Below are 18,793 nucleotides of genomic sequence, written 5' to 3'. Positions count from 1 at the left end.
GGATACGAGAGGATCATGGGACAGGAGGTCCGGGGAGAAAGACGGGGGGGGGGGACCCAGAGGATGGGCAAGAGGTATATTCAGAGGGACAGACGAAGAAAAAGGAGAGTGAGAGAAAGAATGTGTGTATAAAAATAAGTAACAGATGGGGTACGAGGGGGAGGTGGGGCCTAGCGGAAGTTAGAGAAGTCGATGTTCATGCCATCAGGTTGGAGGCTACCCAGACGGAATATAAGGTGTTGTTCCTCCAACCTGAGTGTGGCTTCATCTTTACAGTAGAGGAGGCCGTGGATAGACATGTCAGAATGGGAATGGGATGTGGAACTAAAATGTGTGGCCACTGGGAGATCCTGCTCTCTCTGGCGGACAGAGCGTAGATGTTCAGCAAAGCGGTCTCCCCATCTGCGTCGGGTCTCGCCAATATATAATATATCAGGATGAGGCTTTTCATTCTAGGACGAGGGAGATGTCTTCATTTTTTAAAGAAAGGGGCTTCCCTTCCTCCACTATCAACTCTGCTCTTAAATGCATCTCCCCCATTTCACGTACATCTGCTCTCACTCCATTCTCCCGCCACCCCACTAGGAATAGGGTTCCCCTGGTCCTCACCTACCACCCCACCAGCCTCCGGGTCCAACATATTATTCTCCGTAACTTCCGCCACCTCCAACGGGATCCCACCACTAAGCACATCTTTCCCTCCCCCCCCCCCCCCGCATTCCGCAGGGATTGCTCCCTACACAACTCCCTTGTCCATTCGTCCCCCCCATCCCTCCCCACTGATCTCCCTCCTGGCACTTATCCGTGTAACAAGTGCTACACATGCCCTTACACTTCCTCCCTTACCACCATTCAGGGCCCTTAACAGTTCTTCCAGGTGAGGCAACACTTCACCTGTGAGTCGACTGGGGTGATATACTGCGTCCGGTGCTCCCGATGTGGCCTTTTATATATTGGCGAGACCCGACGCAGACTGGGAGACCGCTTTGCTGAACATCTACGCTCTGTCCGCCAGAGAAAGCCGGATCTCCCAGTGGCCACACATTTTAGTTCCACATCCCATTCCCATTCTGACATGTCTATCCACGGCCTCCTCTACTGTAAAGATGAAGCCACGCTCAGGTTGGAGGAACAACACCTTATATTCCGTCTGGGTAGCCTCCAACCTGATGGCATGAACATCGACTTCTCTAACTTCCGCTAGGCCCCACCTCCCCCTCGTACCCCATCTGTTACTTATTTTTATGCACACATTCTTTCTCTCACTCTCCTTTTTCTCCCTCTGACCCTCTGAATATACCCCTTGCCCATCCTCTGGGTCCCCCCCCTTGTCTTTCTTCCCGGACCTCCTGTCCCATGATCCTCTCGTATCCCCTTTTGCCAATCACCTGTCCAGCTCTTGGCTCCATCCCTCCCCCTCCTGTCTTCTCCTATCATTGTGGATCTCCCCCTCCCCCTCCAACTTTCAAATCCCTTACTCACTCTTCCTTCAGTTAGTCCTGACGAAGGGTCTCGGCCTGAAACGTCGACTGCACCTCTTCCTAGAGATGCTGCCTGGCCTGCTGCGTTCACAAGCAACTTTGATGTGTGTTGCTTGAATTTCCAGCATCTGCAGAATTCCTGTTGTTAACATTCTGGTAAATCTCCTATGAACACTCTCTAAAACTTCCACATCCTTCTTATAATGAGGCAACCAGAAATGACCTCCAGGGTGGTCTGACCAGTGCTTCATAGTTCTGCAATGTTTTCCTGCAGTTCTTGAACTCAATTCCTTTACAAATGAAGGCCAACACACCATGTGCCTTAACACCCTATACTTTGAGGTATCTGTGGACATGAACCTCAAGATCCCTTTATTATTCCACACTGTTTAGAATCCTGCCATTAACATTGTATTTTGCCTTCAAGTATAATCTTCCAGAGTGAATCATTTCAGACTTTTCCAGATTGAACTCTATCTGCCACTTCTCAGTCCAGTTCTACATTCTATCAATGTTCTTTTGTAACCTACGACAACCTTCTACACGCTCCACAATACCACCAACCTTCAAATCATCTACAAACTTGCTAATCTGCCCAACCACTTCCTCAACCAAGTCAGTTATAAAATCCACAAACAGTCCATGCGGAACATCACTGGTCACAGATCTCCAGACAGAATAAACTCCATCTACTACCACCCCCTATCTTTGCAAGCAAGCCAATTCCTAATCCATGCTTAAAGAACATTAAGATGTAAGTTTCCAAGGCCCAGTGAGACATACCCCAGGTTATTGAGAGAGTCAGGAGGTGAGATTTCTGAGGCCTTGATCAGATCTTCATTTCCTATCTAGTCACAGGTGAGATCACAAAGAACAGGTGAGAAGCTAGTTATGAAATTCTACAGCCCATCTAGTCTGTGCCAAACCACACCCAAATGATTAGTTTGGCTCATTCCATACTCTGAGTTTAGAAGATCCCCCTCATGAACCCCTTAAATATTTCACCTCTCTCCTTTAACCCATGACCTCTAGTTCTAGTCTCACCCAATCTCAATAGAAGAAGTCTGCTTGCATTTATCATATCTCTATCCCTCATAATTTTGCATACCTCTATTCAATCTCCCCTCATTCTCCTATGCTCTAACTTATAAAGTCCTAACTCATCAAACCTTTCCCTGTAACTCCGGTCCTCGAGTTCTGGCAACATCCTTGTCGATTTTCTTTGCACTCTTTCAATCTTATGGATATCTTTCCTCTCAGTAGGTGACCAAAACTACTCACAATATTCCAGATCTGGACTCAACAACATCTTACACAGCTTCAACATAACATCCCAACTCCTGTTCTCAATACTTTGGTTTAAGAAGGCCAATTGCCAAAAGCTCTCTTTAAGACCCTATCTACCTATGACACCACTTTCAAGGAGTTATGGATATGTATTCCCAGATCTCTCTGCTCTACTCATCATGCAAGTCTTAGCTTGGTTTGTCCTCTCAAAGTGCAACATCTCACATGTCTGTATTAAATTCCATCTGCCATTTTTCAGCCCATTTTTTTCAGCTCATACAGATCTCACCGCAATCCCTGATTGTCATCCTTGCTATCCACCATATCCCCAGTCTGAGTGTTCTTCCATTGTTCAACAAGGGAATTAAGGTTAACCCTGCTAAACTTCAATTGCTTGCATGATTTGTGTTTTTTTTCTTTCTCTTGCACATTGGATGTTGATCCTTTTATTTTTTTTCTTTAATTGGGTTATTTTCGGTATTCTTGCTGTAAGCAGACAAATTTCAAAGTAGTTTAAGTTATACGTTCTTTTGTAGCGATGTACTACACACAGGGCTAGAAAAAACAACACGCTGTCTGAACGTTGCACTCGAGACTAGTTTATTCAAACTTCGTGGCACTGGCTGTTACGCAGTTCCGTTCCCACCCTCTCCGGGCAGAAATGACGTCAGAGGTGCATTACAAAAGTCTCTTCCCGCGCGCAGGCTTTCTCCCCTTGCTGGCGAAGAAGAAGGCCCAGTGCCATTTTGGGGCTGGCCTCTCTGCCGATGCGCGCGCTATTTTGTGAGCCGGTTCGCCTGCGTAGAAAGTGGGTCACCACACTTTGATAATAAATGTCATTTGAATCTTTAAATCTTGAATTTTTGATTATAGACTGGTGAGTCCCATGTCAGTGGTGGGGAAACTATTGGGGAGGATGAGACCATAAGCATTGGAGTAGAATTAGGCTATTTGCTCTGCTATGCCATTCCATTAACACTGCTTTATCATCCCTCTCAATCCTGTTCTCCTGCCTTTTTTGCATAACCCAGGCAACCTGTTCATATTCTATACCTTCAATTTTGACCCGGCCCAAGGATCCCCTCACAACAAGTGTCTATACCAAATTTTGAACCACAGATCTATTTAAAATGCATAAATAGCCTATCTGACATTGATAAATGGGTGATTAATCCTTAATTAATGTTTCAGAGATGTAAAATCCATTTCAATAGATATGGGTCAAATTTGACCCGGAACAGCCTCAGTGTACAAAAATTTGTAGCACCTGTACAAAAGTATAAAATTTTTAAATGTTTTCATTTTTGTGCATTTTGGGTCACTTTAGGAAAAGTCGTCAAATTTAGACTAAAAAAGTGGCATTAAGGTTGTTTTTACTGCTGTCAAATGTCAAAACAGGTCAAATTTGACCTGAACAGTATGTAAGGGATAAACTTTGATGACCTAACAAATCAACAACCCGTCAACCTCTGCTTTAAATATACTCACGCAACGCACATCAAAGTAGCTGGTGAACGCAGCAGGCCAGGCAGCATCTTTATGAAGAGGTACAGTTGACGTTTCGGGCCGAGACACTTCGCTTCCTGACGAAGGGTCTTGGCCCGAAACGTCGACTATACCTCTTCCTAGAGATGCTGCCTTCACCAGCAACTTTGATGTGTTTTGCTTGAATTTCCAGCATCTGCAGATTTCCTCGTGTTTGCGTCTTTAAATATACTCTATGTCTTGGCCTCCACTGCTATCTGTGCAATGAATTCACAGACTCACTACCCTTTGGTTAAAGAAATTCGTCCTCCTCTTCCTCACTGATGATCAACACTGGCACATCTCAGGGATGCGTGCCTTAGCCCGCTGCTCTACTCTTTCTATACCCATGACTGTGTGACTAGGTATAGCTCACATGCCATGTGTAAGTTTGCTGGTTGAGTGGTGTCACAGTAACAACTTTGCTCAGTAAGACAAAAAAGCTGATTGTGGACTTCAGGAAGGGTAAGATGAGGGAACAAGAACCAATCTTCACTGAGGGATCAGAAGTGGAGAGAGTGAGCAATTTCTAGTTCCAAAGTGTCAAGTTATCTGCGTATCTAACCGGGTCCCAACATATCAATGCAGCTATAAAGAAGGAAAGAAAATGTCTATATTTCATTAGAAGTTTGAGGAGGTTTGGTTTGTCATCTAAAACACTCAAAAACTTCTACAGATGTACAAACGTTTGTACATGGAGAGAATTCTGACAGGCTGCATCACTGTCTGGTATTGGGAGCTACTGCAGAGGTTGAAAAGAAGTTGCAAAAATTAGTCAGCTCTATCTTGGGTACTCTCCTCCATAGTATCCAAGACATCTTCAAACAGTAGTGCCTGAGGAAGGCAGTGTCTATCATCAAGGACCCAATCACCCAAGACGTGCCCTCTTCTCATTGTTTCCATCAGGGACGAGGTACAGAGACCTGAAGGCACACACTCGATGATTCAGGAACAGCTTCTTCCCCTCTGCCATCCAAATCCTAAATAGACATTGAACCCATGAACACTACCTCACTTTTTTATCATATTATTTCTGCTTTTGTACTATTTTAATTTAACTAATTAATATACATATACTTACTGTAATTGATTTACTTAATATTTTTCCTATATTGTCATGTATTGCATTGTACTGCTGCTGCTAAGTTAACAAATTTCACGACATATGCCGGTGACATAAAAACCTGATTCTGATTCTCATCTCTGTTCTGAAGAGATGTCCTTGACCTTTGTCCTCTTCGAGACTCATCCACTAGAGAAAACATCCTTGCCATGTCCGCTTTATCTAGGCCTTTCAGCATTTGAAGAGATCCTCCCCCCCACCCCCCCCACCATTCTTCTAAACTCCAGTCCCAGCTCTGACCCTGTGGAACACCACTAGTCACCAGCAGCCAACCATAAAAGACCCCCTTTATTCCCATACTTTACCTCCTGCCAGTTAACCGATCGTTTTATTTACTTACTTAGTGATACAGCACAGAGCAGGCTCTTCTGGCCCTTCGAGCTGCACCACCGAGCAGCCCCCCAGTTTGACCCTAGCCCAACCACAGGACAATTTACAGTGACCAATTAACCTTCCAGTCGCTATGCCTTTGGATTGTGGAAGGAAACCGGAGCACCCTGGGAAATCCACACGGTCTTGGGGGAAAAAGTTCAAACTCCTTACAGGCAGCGGTGGGAATTGAACCCCCGCCGTCACCTGTACTGTAAAGCGTTGTGCTAACCACCATGCTACCATGCTGCCCCAGCACAATATCTTTGAACTGGGGGAGAGAATCTGAGCAAATGGTGAAAACCCACATATTCCATGGGGAAGACGTACAGAGACCCCTGACAGAATGACATTGCAATTGAACTCCAGAACATCCCAATCTGTAACAGCGTTGTGCCCTTCTGTCCTTACTAGTACCTTTCCTGTAATACCACCGGCTCTTATCTTCTTTAGCAACCTCACCTGTGGCAGTGTGTCAAAGGTCTTCTGAAATTCCAAGTAAGCATCAAATAACATCTATTATTTCCTCAAAGAATTCAACAGATTTGTCAGGCAAGACTTCCCCATAATGAAACCATGCTGACTTTGGCCTATTTTATCATGTGACTCCGTACCTTGAAACCTCATCCTTCATAATGGACCCCAACATCTTACCAACCTCTGAAGTCAGCTTAACTGGCCTATAATTTACTGTCTTTTGTCTCCCTCCCTTCTTACAGGGTGGAGAAACATTTTCATTTTCCTACTCCTCCAGAACCATTCCAGAAGCTAGTAATTCTAGAAAGATTACTACCAATGCCTCCACAATCTCTTCAGCTACCTCTTTCAGAACTCTGCAATGTAGTCCATCTTGGCCAGGTGACTTATCTACCTTCAGAATTAGAATCAGGTTTATTATCACCGACCTGTGAGGTGACATTTGTTAACTTAGCAGCAGCAGTTCAATGCAATAGATAATCTAGCAGAAAAAAACAAAATAATAATAATAATAATAAATAAACAAGTAAATCAATTATGTATATAGAATAGATTTTAAAAAGTGCAAAAACAGAAATACTGTATACTTAAAAAAAAAGTGAGGTAATGTCCAATGGTTCAATGTCCATTTAGGAATCGGATGGCAGAGGGGAAGAAGCTGTTCCTGAATCTCTGAGTGTGTGCCTTCAGACTTCTGTACCTCCTACCTGATGGTAACAGTGAGAAAAAGGCATGCCCTGGGTGCTGGAGGTCCTTAATAATGGATGCTTCCTTTCTGAGACACCTCTCCCTAAAGACGTCAGTAGGCTAGTGCCCAAGATGGAGCTGACTAGATTTACAACCCTCTGCAGCTTCTTTCGGTCCTGTGCAGTAGCCCCTCCATACCAGACAGTGATGCAGCCTGTCAGAATGCTCTCCACGGTACATCTATAGAAGTTTTTGAGTGTATTTGTTGACATACCAAATCTCTTCAAACTCCTAATAAAGTATAGCCATTTTCTTGCCTTCTTATAACCACATTGATATGTTGGGACCAGGTTAGATCCTCAGAGAAGGAAGTTGAAGCTGCTCACTCTCTCCACTTCTGATCCCCCTATGAGGATTGATTTGTGTACCTTCGTTTTACCCTTCCTGAAGCCCACAATCAGCTCTTTTGTCTTACTGACGTTCAGTGCCAGGTTGCTGCTAGGCACCATTCCACTAGTTGGCATATCTCACTCCTGTACACCCTCTTGTCACCACCTGAGATTCTACCAACAATGGTTGTATCGTCAGCAAACTTATAGATGGTACTTGAGCTATGCCTAGCCACACAGTCATGTGTATATAGATAGTAGAGCAGTGGGCTAAGCACACACCCCTGAGGTGCACCCGTATTGACATTTTAACTTCCCAAGCACCTTCTACTTAGTAATAGTGGCTACACTCACTTCTGCCCCCTGACACACCAGAATTTCTAGCGTAATGCTAGCGTCTTCCATGCTGACACCGCTCAGACTCGGGATCTGATATAAAACCAAAGCCTAAATTAGGGACAGTCAGCATGACTTTTGTTTGGAGCACATCATGTATATTGAACTCTTTAAAGAGTTCACAAAGGTGACTAATGAAGGTAGAGCTGTGGATGTTACGGACATAGATTTCAATAACGTTTTTGTCAAGTTCCTTCATGGTAGTCTTATCCAGAAAATTAACGTGTATGGGATTCATGGTGAATTAGCTGTTGTATTCAGAGGTGGCTTCCCATAGAAGGCAGATGGTAGTGGTCAGTAGGATTTCTGGCTGGAGTTCTGTGACTAGTGGTGTTCTGCAGGTATCCATACTAGGACCTCTATTGTTTCTGATACATATAAATGACTTGGATGAAAACATAGAGTTAATGAGTTCACAGATGATATGAAAACTAGTGGCATTATAGAAAGTGCAGAAGACTGGCAAAGATCTCTAACAGGATATAGATCAGTGGCAGAAATGGGTGGAGGAATGGCTGGTAGTGTTTAACTGTCCAAATGTGAAGTATTGCACTTCGTGACATCAAATATTAAGAGACAGTGCACTGTTAATGGCAGGACCCTTAACAGTGTTAAGGGTACAGAGGTATCTTGGAGTACAATGGCTCACTGAAAATGGCCACACAGGTTGATGGTGTGCTAAAGATGATGTTTAAAGTCAGGTTATCTATGATGCAGCTTTATAAAATTCTGTTTGACACTATCTGGAGTATTGTATTCAATTCCAGTCACGTGAAGACTTTAGAGAGGGTGTAGAGGACGCTTACCAGAATCTGCCTGGATTAAAGGACCGGTGCTATGAGGAGAAGTCATACAACCTAGGGGACACATAATAGAGGTTAATAAGATTATGCAAGGAATAGATAAGACAGCTGGCATATTTTTCTCCTGTGTGCTTAAAACAAGAGGGTATTGCATTTACAATGAGAGGGTTTAAGTACAAAGGGGACGTAAAGGGGCAAGTTTATTTTTACAGAAAGAGTGGTGGGTGCCTGGAATGTGTTGCAGATGTGATAGTGGAGGCAAATATAATAGTGGCATTTAAGAGGCTCTTATACACATGAATGTGCGGAGAATAGAGAGATACAGACATTGTCTAGGCATTAGAGATTAATTTTGTTATGCATTTAGTTACTAGTTCAGCACAACATCATGAGCCAAACATCCTGTTCCCGTGCTGAACTGCTCTAGGTTCTATGTTTTAAGTATGGACAGCCAGCATCGCTTTCTGCAGGGAAAGTCATGGCTTACAATTTTGATTAAGTTTATGAGCAGCCAACCAAGGTAGTTGATGAGGTGAGGGCAATGGATGTTATCTGCAACAATTTCCGTGGTGGGTTGATCAGGAAGATTAAGATTTTAATCTGAAAGATCCACAGTATATTATTGGTGGTTTAGGTTCAGGATTGTCCATAGAAGATAGAGACTAGTGGGCAATGGGACTTATTCTGGATGGAAGTACATGACTAGTGGTCTTCCATGGGGAACTGTACTAAAACTTCTGCTGTTTGTGATATATGCAAATGACTTGGCTTCAAGTTTCGCTTATCAGCATATTGATTCCTAATCTGCACTTTCCTTGTCTTTACAGCGAGAAGAGCCAATTATTCAGTTTAATTCAGGGACCCTCACACTCTCCAGGAAAACAAAGCCTCAGATGCGAATGCCAGTTGTCTATCCTGTCCTTCAGTGGGATGACATCAAATTTGAAGACATTATTGGTGAGGGGAATTTTGGACAGGTCTTGAAAGCTCGAATTAAGAAAAATGGGCACAAGATGAATGCTGCTATTAAACGAATGAAAGGTAGGTCCTATTATTTTACTGAAGTAGACTGGGCCCTTTTCTTCATCTGTGATATAGCATAGACTTTCATCCTTGGTTCTGTAACTTATTATTAACCTATACATTCATAGAATGAGGCCAATCCTAACATATCTTCTAGTACATACTGTACTCAGCAGCAGTGACATCTTAGCTCCTGTCTCTGAATCCTTCACATTATTGACCATTTGTACTGCCAGAAGACAAAATTTTAATCCTCTAGTTTAATCTGATTTTAATTTAATTTTAGGACCACATCAGCATTCTTTAGGGACATTTACAGCAAGGAAACAGGTCATGGCAGCCAACATATTTTTAGACTATCCCTTCCCTAAACCATTTTACTCCCTCCACATTCCCATCAGCCACAATACTCCCCAGATACTACCACTTAGAGAGGCTAATTAAGCTACCAAAACCACAACTTTTTTTAGGATGTGGGTGGAAGCCAGAGCACTTACAAGGAGAGTGTTCAAACTCCACATGGCACTAGAGATCAGATCCATTCTTAGATAAGGGGCCAAAACTGCTCACAATTCTCCAAGTGCAATCTGACCAATTCCTTATAAACCGTCGACATTACATCCTTGCTTTTATATTATAGTCCTCTTGAAATTAATGCTAACATTGCATTTGCTTTACTTACTACCATCTAAATATGGAAGTTACCCTTTAGGAAGTACTGTAATAGAATTCCCAAATTCATTTGCACCTCCAATTTCTGAATTTACTCCCCGTTTAGAAAATAGTCTACACCTCTATTCCTTTTATCAAAGTGCATGACCAGACACTTTCCCAAACTTACTCCATCTGCAACTTGGCCTATTCTCTAACCTGTCCAAGTCCTTCTGCAGACTCCCTGCTCCCTCAACACTACCCACCCTTCCACCTGTCTTTATATCATCTGCAAACTTGACCACAAAGCCTTCTATTCCGTCATCCAGAGCATTGACATTTAACGTGAAAAGAGGTAGCCCCAGAACTGACCTTTGCAGAACATCACCTGTCACAGGGAGCCAACCATAGAAGTTCCCCTTTTATTCCCACTCTTTGCCTCTTGCCAGTCAGCCAATCTTTTGTCCACGCTAGTAACCTTCCTGTAATACCATGGACTCTTAATATGTTTAGCAACCTCATCTGCGGCAGCTTGTCAAAGGCCTTCTGAAATTCCAAGTAAGCAACACTTAACAACTCTGTCTATCCTGCCTATTATTTCATCAAAAAATTCCAACAGATTTGCCAGGCAAGATTTCCCCTTAAGGAAGCCCTACTGACCTCAGCCTATTTTATCATGTGCTTCCAAATACTTCAAAACCTTGATAATGGGCTCCAACCACTAAAGTCAGGCTAACTACCCTATAATTTTCTGTCTTTTGTCTCCGTCCCTTTTGATATTTGCAATCCTCCAGTCTCTGGAACTATTCCAGAAACCATTGATTCTTGCAAGTTCACTACTAATATCTCCGCCATCTCTTCAACCACCTCTTTCAGAAACCTGGGTTGTAGTGCTTCCAGTCCAGGTGACCTACCTACCTTCAGAACTTCCAGCTTCCCAAGCACCATCTCCTGAGTAATAGTCACTGTACTCACACCTACCCCCGATACTCTTGAATTTATGGGATACTGCTGTGTGAAGAAGTTTTCCCTCATGTTCTCCTTAACTTTTCACCTTTTACACTTAATCCATGACCTCTAGTTGTAGTCCCATCCTATACCCCCATAATTTTGTAACCTCTAGCAAATCTCTCCTTAATCTTCTACATTCCAAGGAATACAGTCCTGACCTATTCAATATTTCCTTATAACTCAGGTCTTCCAGTCCCAATAAAATCCTTGTAAATTTTCTCAGTACTCTTTCAACCTTATTTACACCTTTCCCATAGGTAGATGACCAAAACCGCACATAATGCTCCAAATTAGACCTCACCAACATCTTAAACAACTTAAGCCAATGTGCCAAAAGCATCCTTTATGACTCTATCTACCTGTACTACCGCTTCCAATGAATTATGGATCTGAATTCTACCCTTTGTTCTATCGCACTCCTCAGTGTCCTACCGTTCACTGTGTAAGACCTGCCCTAGTTGGTTCTACCAAAGTGCAAGTCTTTGTACCTGTTACTCACCTGCGCCTCATTGCCAAAGCCTCAGTTTTTGGTGCAGGTGGTGCGGAATTTGTCAGTTGTGTCCAGGAAATCTTTCTCATGCAAAATGCAGGTGGCGTGACCAGAGATGGATAACACTCAACCGCCACATAGCAAGTGAGATGGGGCAGGTGGCTGGGGAGCATTTTATGTATGTATATATGAAGTCAGGACCAACATACTTCACTGAGAGTAAAGGAAAAGGCTGGCAACACGATGGAACCCTTCATTCATGAGAGGTTTTGAGGATTTGGTCAAGAAATTGAAGGAGACATATTTCAGGACCAAGCAAGTCCCTTGAGGAAAAATATATGAGAACATTCAGGACGGAATTAGGTAGTGGATCCCAGGCATCAAATACTCTGTTTAAAAAAAGAAGTAGCCACATAAATCTCCTTTAAACTTCCCCCTTCTCACGATAAATTATGGCCTTTAGTATTTGACATTTCCACACTGCCTTATGAGTCTCAGTCAAGTAACTGACCCCTCTACCCCATACATTTCCCTTGTCTGCTCCTATTTCTAACCCCTCACTTCACTATTCACTCACCCTCCTCACTTCAACTCACTGCCTCCTGACATAGTCATAGAGTCAAAGTCATACGGGGGAAAACGACTCTTTTTTTTACAACTACAAAGGCATCTGTTAGTCTTGCAAGACAATGGATCTGCGCCTGGAAAGTCTTCATTCTCCAGGGCGCAGGCCTGGGCAAGGTTGTATGGAAGACCAGCAGTTGCCCATGCTGCAAGTCTCCCCTCTCCACGACACCGATGTTGTCCAAGTGAAGGGCAAGGTCCAGTACAGCTTGGCACCAGTGTTGTCGCAGAGCAATGTGTGGTTAAGTACCTTGCTCAAGGACACAACACGCTGCCTCAGCTGGGGTTCGAACTCATGACCTTCAGTTCACTAGTCCAATACCTTAACCACCTGGCCACGTGCCCACACATTTTTTTTTAACATCTTCAGAATCAGGTTTATTATCACTGACATATGTTGTGAAATTTGTTGTGAAACAGCAGTATAGTACAAGATATAAAGTTACCAAAATAAATAAATAATGCAAAAGATAATAATGAATCATAAACCATTCAGAACTCTGCAAGGAGAAGCTATTCTTAAAATGTTGGGTAAAAGTCTTCAGGCTCCTGTACCTCCTCTATGATAGTATTAAAGCAAAGAGACATGTCCTGGATTGTGAAAGTCTTGAATGACAGATTTTCCCAGCCTTGGTCCATATCTAGAAATATAGAAGTGTAGAAACATAGAAAACCTACAGCACAATACAGGCCCTTCGGCCCACAAAGTTGTGCCAAACATGTCCCTACCTTAGAAGTTACTAGGGTTACCCATAGCCCTCTATTTTTCTAAGCTCCATGTACCTATCCAAAGGTCTCTTAAAAGACCCTATCGTATCCGCCTCCACCACCATTGCTGGCAGCCCATTCCATACACTCACCACTCGCTGCGTAAAAAACTCACCCCTGACATCTCCTCTGTACCTGCTCCCAAGCACCTGTGCCCTCTTGTGGCAGCCATTTCAGCCCTGGGAAAAAGCCTCTGGCTATCCACATGATCAATATCTCTTTTATTATCCATATTCATTCCTGCCTGTGGCCATCAAACTTTACAACTCCTCCCTTGGAGGGTCAGACACCCTGAGCCGATAGGCTGGTCCTGGACTTATTTCATAATTTACTGGCAAAATTTACATATTACTATTTAACTATTTATGGTTCTATTACTATTTATTATTTATGGTGCAACTGTAATGAAAACCAATTTCCCCCAGGATCAATAAAGTATGACTATGACTATATAGCTGTCTGCATAATTCTAATATGCATTTAATATAATTGCCTCTATTACTGGCTCTGGCAGCTGATTCCATTAATCGACCATCTGTTGTGTAAAAACGGTGCTCCTCAGGTTCTTATTAAACCTGTCACTTCTAACCTTAAAACTAAGTCCTCTAGTTTTCAATTACCTTGCACTGGAAAAAGACTGCTCACCCTATCTATGCCCCTCATGACTTTATATACCCCTAAGAGATCACCCTTCGGTCTTCTATACTGCAAGGAGTAAAGGCCTGTCCTCCCTATAACTCAGTCCCTCGAGTCCTGGTGACATCTTTGTAAACCTCCTCGACACTCTTTTCAGTTGAATCACCTCCTTCCTATAACAGGCTGTTTAAAACAGAACACAATACCTTGTCATTTCACAACATACCCTACCAAATTCTACATTCACTACCTTGAATTATGAAAGTCAGTATACCAGAAGCCTCCTTCACAGCCCTTTCTACCCATGGGTCCAATTTAAGGGAACTAAGTGAGTATTTTCCAAGATGCCTCTGTTAGTTAACAATACTCAAGAGTTCTCCCATTCAGTGCAAAATTCCTACCTTTACCTTGATATGTTCTTCTAAAATGTAACACTTCACACACCTGAATAAAATTGTTATTCCTCAGCTTTACCTACCCAGCCAATAAAGTTCCCATTATTATTCTCGGTGCTTCTCTTCACCGTCTACAGCACCACCTATATATAATCTGCAAATTTACTAACTATTCCATGTATATTCTTTTTCAATATTTTTACTAATTACTTGCATAGACGAATACAAAATACGTTATGATATTATGGAAACAGAAACAAGATTGAAATGCCCCATAACTATGTATAGTAAATTAACCATAATATTGAAAAGGTATATTTTATTCTAATCTAAAGCAAAATCAAAACCCCATAACAAAACAAAAGAGAATAAAAACAACTCAAACACGTGGAAATCTGCAGATGCTGGAATTTCAAGCAACACACATAAAAGTTGCTGGTGAACGCAGCAGGCCAGGCAGCATCTCTAGGAAGAGGTACAGTCGACGTTTTGGGCCGAGACCCTTTGTCAGGACTAACTGAAAGAAGAGCTAGTAAGTGATTTGCGAGGGGGAGGGGGAGATCTGAAATGATAGGAGAAGGCAGGAGGGGAAGGGATGAATCCAAGAGCTGGACAGTTGATTGGCAAAAGAGATATGAGAGGATTATCAGACAGGCGTCCCAGGGAGAAAGAAAAGAGGGAGGGGGGAACCAGAGGATGGGCAAGGGGCATAGTGAGGGGGACAGAGGGAGAAAAAGGAGAGAAAGAAAAATAATGTGCATATATAAATAAATAATGGACGGGTTACAAGGGGGAGGTGGGGCATTAGCGGAAGTTTGAGAAGTCAATGTTCATGCCATCAAGTTGGAGGCTACCCAGACGGAATATAAGGTGTTGTAAAACAGCTGTTTGGTTAAAAGAAAAGAAAAAAAAATCTCTGACATATAGTCATAAATTCAAACATATAATAGCCATCATCATTGCTGAACAAATCGAAAATTGTGAAAGTAGTTCCAAAAAGGTCCCCATAATGTGAAAAAATCTTGTCTAGGTATAGAAATAGAACACCTAATCCTCTCTAGATTTAAACATGACATAACATCAACCAACCAATGGGCATGAGTAGGTGGAGTGACATCTTTCCATTTAAGCAACAAAACTCTTCTGGCTAAAAGAGAAATAAAAGCCAAAATATTCAAATCATTTGGCTTAAGAACAAAACCCTTTCCTCCAACGATGCCAAACAAGGCGGTCAGAGGGTTGGGTTTAAAGTTTACTTTAAAAAGCTCTGAGAAAGTTTGAAATACTTGTTTCCAAAATTTATCAAGCCACGGGCAGGACCAAAACATATGAATTCTAATTCTTCGAGGATTTGGTTACAATTTAGAAAATCCTTTGCGTTATTTGGTTTTTCACTCTCTAGTCCCATTTTTTCTAATTATTTTTTTAAACCTTCTTTGACTGATATAGTTTTCAAAGAGTGGAATAGACTAGGTATTAATTTTTTTCAGGATCTGTTTGTTGGAGATAGTCTTTCCTCATTTGATCAACTATCTATTAAATAGAATCTTCGTAAAGCTCATTTTTTTAGATATTTACAAATTAGAGACTTCTTGCGTTCTCAACTTCATACATTTTCTAAATGTCCTGATAAGAATTTAGATGTCCAGATAAGAATTGATACAATTTTTACTTTGAAACCTTTTCATAATGGATCTATTTCTAATATTTATAGTATGTTGTTGGCAATGAGAAACATTCCATTAGACAAAATTAAAAACCTCTGGGAACAAGACCTACAGATTTCGATTGATGAGGATACTTGGAATGGAATTCTTAAACTTGTTCACACCTCTTCATTATGTGCGCGTCACTCTCTTTTACAATTTAAAGTGGTTCATAGAGCCTATATGACTAAAGATAAGCTCTCTCATTTTTACTCAGATTTTTCTCCATACTGTAATAGGTGTAATGTCGAAGAGGCCATGTATATTCTCAACCAAATCATTAACCTAGATGATAGGTAACAATGGGTCCAGCCCAGCCCCTAGAGCACATCACTAGTCAGAGGTCACAGACCTCTAGTGTGAGAAACATTCTTCCACCATCACCCTCTGTTTCCTACAACCACCACCTTTGTATCTGGTTTGCTGGTTCTCCATGAGTGCTATGTGATTTAACTTTACAGTGCAGCCTGCCCTGTGACACCATATGAAAAGCCTCAATGAAATCCATATTTACTTCTTCTACCACTCTCGCCCCATCAACCTTCCTTATTACTTCATTAATAAGCTCAATCAATTTCATAACATAAGAACACAAGAAATAGGAGCAGCAGTAGGCCATGTGGCCATCGAGCCTGCCCCACCATTCAATAAGATCATGGCTGATCTGTCTGTAAATTCAGCTCCATCTACCTGTCTTTTGCCCATAACCCTTAATTCCCTTACTATGTAAAAACCTATCTAACTGTATCTTAAATATATTTACTGAAGAAGCCTCAGCTGCTTCCCTGGGCAGAGAATTCCACAGATTCACCACTCTCTGGGAAAAACAATTTCTCCTCATCTCCATCCTAAATCTTCTCCCGTAGTTCTAGTCTCACCTACCAATGGAAACGAGATCTCCCATGCATGAAGATACGCTGGCTGCCCTAACAAAATGTAAGTGTATCGGAATCAGAATGAGGTTCCCTCAGAATGCTTTCCAGTTTCTTATCCACCATGGATGTTAGGATAACAAGTCTATATCACAAAGTTTATCATTATTGCCCTTCTTAACTGAAGACGCAACATCTGCTATCCTCCAGTCTTCCAGTATCTCACAAGAAGATTGTGATATTTCAAATATCTTGGCAGGGATCACACAATTTCTTCTCTTGCATCCCTCAGTATTCTTTGATTTGGACCCTAAGATTTGTCTGCCTTCATACATCTTAACACATGCAACACTTCTACTGTATATGGATTGCTACCAAAACATATCCATAAACTTTGTCAGGTTCCCAAGACTTAACATGGTAAAAGCACAGGAGAAATTATCTTTGATAACTCTGCTCTTTTCTGATTCTAATCCAAGCCTCTTTTTTTTCACCAAAGTTACAAGTTCTATTAACATGCAGGGATCATAGCTCCTTGTAGCGTTCCCTTTACTTTAACGGGAACATATAGTCCTTGAACTCATACTATCTTACTTTAAAAACCAACATACTTACTGGAAGTTCTTTTGCTCAGAAATGACCCAGCCCAAATTAACATTTGCAAACTCCTGTCTAATATTATCACACTCACGTTACACAGTTCAAAACTTGAACCTGTGGACCAGTTCTGTCCCTTTCCATAACTATTTTAAAACTAAGGGAACTATAGTCACTGGTCCCAAAGTGACCTCACTCCTTACTTTCCAGAAGTAGATCAAGCTTTGCCTGATATAGTGCCTGAGGAAACTTTCCTGAACACTCTGAATAAATTCCACCCCATCTAGACCCTTAGCATTTGCTCTGTTTGTGGCCCCACAATGCTGCTCACTGCTCCTATCACTGGTCATTCAGTGCCTCACAAACCTTCACTTGCTGCTCCTGACTCTTCCACTCGGCAACCACTCAGACCTCTGTTCATTATCTCCTCACTTCAGTCATCCCTGATCCTCCATTCTTCAACCCCTCGTGAACCAGATTACAACTCCTTACTCGCTGCCTTCTGGCCCCTGTAGTCACTATACCCTCACTTGTCCCTTATTCCTGCACTCATTTCCCCTCTCACTGATCCCCTTAACAATGCTTCAGCTACCCAGCCCTCTATAACCCTGTCAGTGCCGTCTCATTAACCCTTTCACTGACCCCACTTATCCCACTCTTCACTTACAGCCTAACACAATTATTGTGAATGTTATACAGTGAAGAAATCAGATACAACCCCAGTATACAGCAGTGTCATACATTGACAGACCATACCAAGTCTGCATTTTACACATAAAACATAGAACATCATAGCACGACAGGCCTTTGGCACACAATGTTCGCACTGCCCATGATGCTAGTCTATCTTCCTACAAACGTCCATATCCCTCTATAAGCATCGTGATTCAACTTTAATCTTGATATTTTTCATTCTTGGAAAAAGACTTTATCTACCCTCTCTATGCCTCTCATATTTTTAGGTACTTCTGTTGGGTCACCCTCAGCCTCCTACATTCTAGCAAAAACAATCCAAGTTTGCCTAATCTCTTCTTATATTTACTACTCAAAAAATGCCTATTTAAAGTTTTATACAGCTGCAACATATCTTGCCAACTTTATACTCACCATATTCTTTCTTTCCCACTGTTTCCACTAGATTCTCTGTACATTAATGCTCCCAAAGATCCTGCCATTTACTATCTCTTCCATTTGACCTTCCAAAAATGCATCATCTCACACTTGTTCAGATTAAATCTATTTGCCATTTCTCCATCCAAATTTAATATCCTGCTGTATCCTTTGACAACTTTCCTCACTCTACCAGTGTTTGTGTCATCTGAAAATCAGACCAAGTATATTTTTGTCCAAATCATTCTTATATATCACAAACAACAGAAGTCCCAACAATAATCAACGGCCCTGCCCTTATCAATCATCCTTGGAACACCTTCAAAAAACTCAGTCAAGTAAGGCATGACCTTCCCAGCCAAACCTATCCCTCA

The 18,793-nt window shown here is 42.0% G+C and overlaps 1 protein-coding gene across 1 annotated transcript in view; it reads left to right on the top strand.

Annotated features, from left to right (window-relative positions):
• The window catches only part of tek (TEK tyrosine kinase, endothelial), a 244,066-nt gene that overhangs the window by 155,799 nt on the left and 69,474 nt on the right, over positions 1-18,793 (top strand). The window contains exon 15 of the mRNA XM_072258228.1: positions 9,364-9,577. Coding sequence (XP_072114329.1) covers positions 9,364-9,577 — 214 coding nt within the window. The remainder of the gene's footprint in view (positions 1-9,363; positions 9,578-18,793) is intronic.

The sequence above is a fragment of the Mobula birostris genome, chromosome 5 (assembly GCF_030028105.1).
Source record: "Mobula birostris isolate sMobBir1 chromosome 5, sMobBir1.hap1, whole genome shotgun sequence".
Taxonomy (NCBI): Eukaryota; Metazoa; Chordata; class Chondrichthyes; order Myliobatiformes; family Myliobatidae; genus Mobula; species Mobula birostris.
Note: the sequence above shows the minus strand (reverse complement) of the source record. Positions and strands in the feature narration are given on the sequence as shown.